Source organism: Typha angustifolia, chromosome 14 (genome assembly GCF_048772165.1).
Source record: "Typha angustifolia cultivar Huaian chromosome 14, ASM4877216v1, whole genome shotgun sequence".
Lineage (NCBI taxonomy): Eukaryota > Viridiplantae > Streptophyta > Magnoliopsida > Poales > Typhaceae > Typha > Typha angustifolia.
In genome coordinates this window covers 8612751-8621522 of record NC_133252.1, presented here as the reverse complement: position 1 = coordinate 8621522, position 8772 = coordinate 8612751, and the positions used below count along the sequence as shown (strand labels likewise).

At 37.8% G+C, this 8772-nt stretch overlaps 1 protein-coding gene across 1 annotated transcript; it reads right to left on the bottom strand.

The window, feature by feature from the left end:
* Positions 1 to 7790: 7790 nt before the first annotated feature.
* LOC140776484 (peroxidase 2-like) lies at positions 7791 to 8772 on the bottom strand. Its single transcript, XM_073120209.1, has 2 exons — positions 8611 to 8772; positions 7791 to 8528 (listed from the first exon to the last, which is right to left on the bottom strand). The coding sequence occupies exons 1-2, from the start codon at positions 8770 to 8772 to the stop codon at positions 7791 to 7793; spliced, it is 900 nt and encodes a 299-aa protein (XP_072976310.1).

Below are 8772 nucleotides of genomic sequence, written 5' to 3'. Positions count from 1 at the left end.
ATATTTTTATAATAAGATTAATATTCAATAGTTTCATAAATAATTTTAAATTATTACTTTTTAATTAAACGTATCAAAATTATATTACACGAAATAAAAATAAAAATTTTAAAATAACTTAAATAATTTAATATTATACTCATTTTAAAGATCTTGATGAGAAGTTTTCAATAGTACTATTTTTTGTTAAAAATTAATTATATATTTAATTTAACTAATTAGATTATTTAATAAATGATACAGACGAAATCTAAATTTTTGGATTAAGCTTTTGTAGAGAAAAAGTGAAATTTTTTAAAGTTAAATAGTATTGGAGCTGGGCTCTAAATTTTTAGATGGGGCTCCAAATTTGGAGCTCCACTATAGCTAGCTCCCAATTTGGAGCCCTATTTGAAGTCCGATTGGAACTCCACTGAGCTCCAAATTTAGAGTTTTCGAGCTCAGTTGGAGATACTTTTAAACTTCTCTTTAGCTTAATTTTCAAGTGTTAAATAAAGATCTCTCTCATAAAAATAGTACTGTTTGATTTGTCGATTTAATTAGGATTATAAAAAGACATAAAAGGAGAAATTACTCTCAACGTAACCATAAAACCATGTTATCTCTTTTTCTTTGATTATAAGATTCACTCCTTTCTATATTTGCACCTTAGCTCTTTATTAGATCTCTAATGAGCTCTTGTGATAGAGAATTGTGTCTTATAAGTTATGTGCAGCCCCTCTAGCCTAGGGTATATCTTACTTTCCTTGGGGCAATCTCTAAAGATCTTTGCTTATTCAGGAGTCTAAGCATTTGAGCATTAAAAATTAATTGAGTTTAGTTATTTTTTATTATTGTATTTATTATTTTTATTGTAGCTGTTAGATCATCTCTATCTTTATTGGAGTATATGGTAATTATAGAACTCTTTTAAGTATCAAAATCCTAGCCACTATCTTTCTCCAGCATCCACCCTATTATACAACTATCCACCATATCACCATTGGCCATTCGTCACTTTCTGATGACCGCTGTAACATTAAATTTTTATCATTTTATCCTATTTTGACCTCCCTCAACTGTTTTATTTATATCTTTTTATTCAAACTTCCAATTTAGATGATTTGTAACATAGATTTTGATGAAATTGATATCATAGCCTCGTGTAGTTGTAGGGTAGGAACGCTGAGCACATATACTTCTTCAACTTGTCTTATAACTCTTATCTTTAGTTTCCCTCGGAGAAATCCAGTGAGTTTGAACTTTTGCCACCATATAGTAGCTCGACCCAAACCCTAGTAGCAACTAGAGATACTCATTTGACATCAGGAACCTCCTTGAAATTGAAGACTTCCTCCACGTGGCAATACACTCTAGGAACTTTCTGGTTATAGGTCTCCATGGAACTTAGGCACTTCAATCTTTAAACTTGATTCCCATTGCCCTGAATTGTGATGGACTGTTGGGCTTTTTTCCTTTGGCAGATAACTATCAAAAGGGTTCTCAAAATCATACGCTTGCTCCTTGTCTGATACATGGGTATTCTAGATGGGCGGCAAATGTCATGTTGTTGTTGGACCAAAGTAGTCAACATGGCAACCTACTAATTTAATGCTCCGATCTGTCAAGTAAGCAACATCATCATGATCATGGAGCATATAAGAATTGAACGCCGATGATCTTGTTGATTTTCTAATGAAATTATCATGAACTAGAGCATCAAACACTTGATGATCCAAGACAATACTAGGAACAATATAAAATAAAACTCTAACAACTTTATTCATGTAAAAGAATTAGAATGAGGGAATTGTGTGTTTCACTAAGATGAATCAAGTACATAAATAGGAAGAGATTACAACAATCTCTCCTATAATTAAGCTTGTCTATCCAACATATTAGGATAGTATTGCTATATACAAGGAAAGTAAATAACAAACAGATTAACCAAATCAATAATAATAGTAATAAAATCTTATTTTGAAATTTCTTTCCTGATTTTGATATTTCTTTCCAATACTCCCCTTCAAGTTGGAACCAAATCTGATTTCAATATTTCTTTTCAACAAACACCCTTCTTAAGTTGGAATCAAATATGTTTTCAATATTTCTTTCCAACACTCCCCCTCAAGTTGGAGAGTGGATATCTTGCACGCCCAACTTGCGTACTATAGGTATAAATATTTCCTTTCCCAAAGGTTTAGTTAACAAATCTGTCAATTGATTTGCTGAGCCAATATGCTTGGTAATTATTGAACTATCTTGAATCTTATCTCGAATATAGTGACAATCCATTTCTATGTGCCTTGCGCGTTCATGAAAGATTGGGTTTGCTGCTATATGGAGAGCAGCTTTGTTGTCACAATATAAGAAAACAAGTCCATGGTGAATAAGGCCTAAGTCTCCTAATAGGTACCGAAGCCATGTTAACTCACAGCAAGCTCCTATCATTGCGCGGTATTCCGCTTCGGCTGAACAACGCGTAAGGCTGCCTCCATATGATGTCTTCTAGGTTAATGCATGAATCTACTCAAGACATGAACATAATAAGTGATATCAGGTCTTGAAACTGTCAAATATATCAGGCGGCCCACCAATCTTCTATATCTACCTGGATCTTTAAGCAATTCATCTTTATCCGACAGTTTTAAGCCTCTTTCCATAGGAGTGTCCACTGGAGCAGCATTTAATAGACTTGCATCTTTGATTATTTCTAATGCATATTTTTTCTGTGACATAAAAATCCCATTCCTAGATGTAGAGATTTCTATTCCTAGAAAATATTTCAACTCGCCAAGGTCTTTAAGATTGAAATTTTTATGCAAATGCTTCTTGATGGCAGCAATACTGTTTGGATCATTTTCAGTGATCAAAATGTCATCGACATAAATTAGGAGAATGGTAAAGGACTTGCCTTTCTTTTTGGTGAAGAGGGAGTAGTCGGCTCGTGATTGTATAAAGCCAGCAGAAGTGATGATAGAAGAAAACTTTGAAAACCACTGACGGGAGGCTTACTTCAATCCACAGAGCGATTTATGTAGACGACAGACGAGATGTTCCTCCCCCTGTCTCCGAAGCCCTAGTGGTGGAGACATATAAATTTCTTCAGTCAGGTCACCGTGGAGGAATGCATTGTGGACATCAAGCTGATGAAGTGGCCAGCCCCTGGCAGCAGCTAAGGCAAGAAGACAACGAACAGAAATAATTTTTGCTATGAGAGAGAAAGTCTCGTGGTAGTCAATGCCCTCCATTTGGGTGAATCCTTGAGCAACCAAGCGTGCCTTATGTCGCTCTATTGTGCCATTAGAGCGATGTTTGATCTTGTAAACCCATCGACATCCTATGGGTTTCTTACCAGCCAGAAGAGATGTTAGACTCCATGTGCCGTTGGCAGCAAGAGCATCTAACTCAAGCTTCATTGTATCACGCCATTGAGGGTTGGTGATAGCTTCATTGTAAGAGGTCGGCTCTTGCTCTTGATTGATAGAAGTAATAAACGATTTGTGTGCAGGTGTATAGCGATGATAAGAAAGGTAATTGGTCAGTGGGTATCTTGTCCCTTTGCGCGAATCTAGAGATGAGGAGGTGACTGGATCAGAGGGAGGATGCGTGACGGCAGAGCAGAGGTAATCGTTGAACCTCACAGGTGGATTAGATTGTCGAGTGGAGAGTTGGGTTCAAAAGAATGGTCATATGGGCTTATGGGACTTGTATCATCTCCCTTTGATGGGCTTGGTGTTTGGATCAAAGGAAAGGGTAGAGAATAGGTATTATTTGGAGAATAAGGAAAAATATCTTTCTTAAAATGGACATCTCTACTTGTGAAAATTTTTTGTGTTAATAAATCAAAAAGTTTGTAACCTTTTTAACCTATCGGGTATCCAATGAAAATGGAAGGTGTAGCTCGGCAGTCAAATTTATAAGAGGTATAAATGTTTATGGCATAAGCCAAGCAACCAAAAACTCGTAGATGGGAAAAAGTAGGAGGTTTTGAGTAAAGAAGCTCAAATGGTGTCTTGTCGGCTAAAATTGGGGAAGGTAGCCGATTAATGATATGAACAGCAGTAAGAGCACATTCTCCCCAAAATTGGGAAGGAAGATTAGCTTGAAATTTTAATGCTCTTGCTACTTGAAGAATGTGACAGTGTTTACGTTCCACAACCCCATTTTGTTGATGTGTGTATATGCAAGAATGTTGAAAAATAACACCGTTATCTTGAAAAAAAGAACGAAGAGAGATAAATTCGCCACCATTATCACTTCGAACAGTTTTGATGCGAGTTTCAAATTGAGTAGAAACATAACTGAAAAAACGTTTTAAAAGCAGTTGTGTTTCATCTTTATGTCGCATCAAAAATATCCAAGTAAAACGTGAAAAATCGTCGACAATGGTGAGAAAATAATGAGAACCAGAAAAGGAAGAATATCGATAGCGACCCCAAATATCACAATGAATAACATCAAATGGTTTAATAGAGAAAGTATTACTGACATTAAAAGGTAAACGACTTTGTTTAGCAAGTGGACAAATAGAGCAAGATTTATTAGAATTAGCAGAAAAATTTAAGAAATTTTGGGCAATAAAATTCAAACGGGAAGATGATACATGCCATAAGCGGTTGTGCCAAAGGTCGGTAGGTGAGATGGTGAGATTGCATGTTGGTTGGTTTGAGTACGTGGCTTGTTTAGTGGTAGACTTTCTTGCTCCTAATGCCACCAGATAATAGAGTCCGTCATGCATTTCACCCAAACCAATCATCTTCTTCGTATCCAGATCCTGTAAAATACACCAATAAGGGAAAAAAATGTCACTAAACAATTTAAATCTTTTGTCAATCGCCCTACTGACAACAAATCAACTTTGAATGTAGGAACAGATAACACATCACGCAATTTATAGACAGAATTCAAAGGCATAGATCCTTTAGCAATAGTTTTGGCCTTCTCTCCACTAGGTAATAATATGGGTGATAACGAGCAACCTTTGTTTTTATGCAGTATTTTTGATGATGAGGTGATATGATTTGTTGCACCACTATTGATAATCCAATTTCGACAAGCTAATTAAGACAAACCTGGTTTTGTGATCGCAATTGCCTTAGGATTAAGGGTACCTTCTGTTTGATTATTGAGAAGTTCCATAATCTGTTTTAATTGGGCCTCTATGAATGTGGTGTTGGGCCCACCTTCTTCACAACTCGCCTGGTTGACTACAGAGTAATTAAGCCGAGTAGAGCCTGAGCCCGGATTGGACTTGGCCTTTGGATGGCCAGGGGGATAGCCATGTAATTTGTAACACTTTTGGACCCAATATCCATCAGCATCATAATAGATGCAGTGGGGTTGCACCTTTCCAGAACCGGGTCCATTACGTCTGTGATTAGAATCAGGACGATCGCTCCTCTCGTTCTTCCCGATGATGGTGGATAAAGCTTGCGGACAGCCATGGCAACAACCGAGGTCAGCTCGGTGGAGGTGGAAGCAACTCCTAGATGGCGTTGTTTCTCCTATTGAGCAATGAAAGAGTATGCTTCGTGAACCGAGGGGGAAGGTTTCATCAAGAGGATTTGACCGCGGATTGCACTATAAGATTCATTCAAACCCATTAGAAATTGTATTACCTTTTGTTGCTCCGATTGTGGTGTTTCACAATGCATCCCTAGCTCATCCCATATGGTTTTCAATCAAGTGTAATAGGTGGAGACAGAGGTGGTTTCTTGCTTGTGGAGGACGATGTCCTGTTGGATCTCAAATATGCGGGCTAGATTGCCCTGAGAGAATCGGGTATCGAGGTCCTCCCAAACTTCTCTGGTAGTGGAATAAAAAATTCACACTGTCAGCAATTTCTGGATCACAGGTGTTGACTATCCAAGAATGGATAATGTCATTACATCTTGACCAAATGGCATGACCTTCAGGATCATCTGCTTCTGAAGGAGCTAAGATAGACCCATTGATGAATCCGAGCTTATTTCTTGTTTTCAAGGCTCGAATCATGGATCTTTTCCAACTGGAGTAGTTATCTCCATTGAGGGGCTTGGAAACGAGAACCAATCCAGAATAATCGGAAGGATGGATAAAGTAAGGATTGGAGAGGTCAGTAGGGGATTTTTCTTTTCCTACCTTTGATGGATTTGGTAGAACAACACCATCAGAAGAAGAATGATTATCTTCAGCCATTGAGGGTAATGAAGGTTTCGATGGATTAGAATATGACTGCAATAAAACTTGGTTGCTAGGGTTCTAGCTCTGATACCATGTAAAAGGATTAGAATGAGGGAATTGTGTGTTTCACTAAGATGAATCAAGTACATAAATAGGAGGAGATTACAACAATCTCTCCTATAATTAAGCTTGTCTATCCAACATATTAGGATAGTGTTACTATATACAAGGAAAGTAAATAACAAACAGATTAATCAAATCAATAATAATAGTAATAAAATCTGATTTTGAAATTTCTTTCCTGATTTTGATATTTCTTTCCAATACTCCCCTTCAAGTTGGAACCAAATCTGATTTCAATATTTCTTTCCAACAAACACCCTTCTTAAGTTGGAATCAAATATATTTTCAATATTTCTTTCCAACAATTCAATCTCCAATAATTTACGAATATAACTTTTCAACAATATGAAAATAATCGAAATGAGAAAAAAATCATAATTTTACCAAAATAAATAAAAATGAGATAAATATAGAAAAAAATAAATCTAATCATAGAGATCTCGAAGGCATTACACCATTGTGTCTTCTCGATGTCATTACAAATCATGTCCAATAAAAAAATGATTAATGTTTCTTAAGTAATAGAATGTCTTGTTTAACCACTTAGCGGGGTAATTAGGACTTGGGTCTCTTTCTTAGGCAAGACTATCCTAGGTCTAGGTCGGAACAAATTAGTTATTTAGACAAGGAGACACTTTTGGTTGTGAATTCCAAAGTGACAAATAAAATCATAAGCCTTTAAGATAAAGAAGGGCATGAGCGTCTTGTATGTTGTATGCCTACTTTTTTTTGAAATATTTCCGATAGTTTTGGTAGATGAAGACGAAATTACGCTCCGAATGGTTGATGGTTTACTCAATACAATATTTCTTGGGCGAAAAAGAGGATATCTCAATCGGGGGAGAGAAGGGTAAAACAAAAAAAATCAGTATTTGAACCCGACGGTAAAATTCGTGGTACTTTATTGCTAAGTCTAGCTTTTATGGAAGCTTTAACAATTTATGGACTGGTCATGGCATTTAAATTGCTTTGAATGGGTAAATCAATAATTTGTCCTTGGGGATCTCCCTTTAAGCCGTATATACGTTAAAAGATATACTCTGAAATATGAATTATAGGACACTTCAGAATTCAGATGGTTATGTTGTTATGTTATATAGTATAAGGACTAATCCAATCGAGCTCACGAATTTACCGGTAAACTGGTCGATTATTTGGGACGTGCTGGTCATATGTATAGAACCAACTTCAGGATTGGGCACAGTATCAAAGATCTTTTAGAAGCACTGTACCCATTGAGCAAAGATAGGTTGTAATTGTACAGAGATATCTGAAAACATATCTTGACTTTCATAAAGATTTACTTTCAAGTAATTTATTGGATATTACATGATGACAAACAAAATATGAATGGGAACAAAATAATAAAATAAAACAAGACAAACAACGTTAACAGACTAAACGAACCACAAAGTGTTGCATGACGAAACAACATACGTACGTAGGAAGACAAATAGGAAATTATGCTGAGAAAACCACCGCATATGCATGGCAAGTCGTACTGAAACTAGCTAGCTAGCTAGCTAGTTTGCAACCCTACATGTCTTCCTGACCTCACCTTGGTTTCCAATAAGCACTCCTATATTGCCCATCTTCACCATTGCAGCACCAAACTTCTTCTTCCAGGCTCCTTGATGCCTCGCAAACCCCTCCACTAAGGTCGCCGTCTGGGGGCTAGCGAGCAACGCAACATCAGAAGAAAACAACACTTTGTGAGCTATCACGTTCTTATAGTATTGGTTATCCAATTTATTTGGTGTCACAATATCTTGATCCACAACCACAGTACGGCTTGCAGTCGACGGGCATTTGCTCCTCAAGAATGCAATGAAAGATGGCTCGATAGACGGATCTTGGAGCGACAGGGATGAGCAGCGGGACTCACCAATGGAGTGTGCTCCGGAGAGGGTAACCAGATCATCGACGGATAGTCCTTTTGATGCGAAGCTGGTGATGAGCTGGGTGAGGTTAAAGAAAGGAGGGGGCAAATTTTGGAGTGCCTCGGCCGCAATGGAGACCCTTCCGTCGTGCCTTCCAGAGGGGATGGCGTACGTTATACCACCGAGGAATTTAGCCGCATCACGAGCGGCAAATGCGATAATGTCCGCACAAGAGACAACGCCTGGACAGTGGTGCTCGAGAGCAGTCTTGGCTTCATCAATCACGTCGAAGCCATGCAAGCTAGGGTTATTTGGAGGAGAAGTTTTCTCCGTGTTGGGGTTGGCTGGTGTTGGGTCGAGGAGTACGGAGGCATCACAGCCCTGGTGCAAAAATTAATGGTAGTTAGTCTCATATATATATATATGGGTGTCTGTGTGTGTGTGTAATGTATAAGTCAATTACCCTAACAAAGCAATCGTGGAAGAACAGCCTAATAAGGCCGGCGCCAAGGCCAGGAGTCTTGGCCACAGCCTTGTACACCACCTGTCTCACAATCTCTTCAGCCTTTGGGCACTTGCAACCATAGAATCCAACTTGTAGGGAAGCAGAGGACGTGGGAAGCAT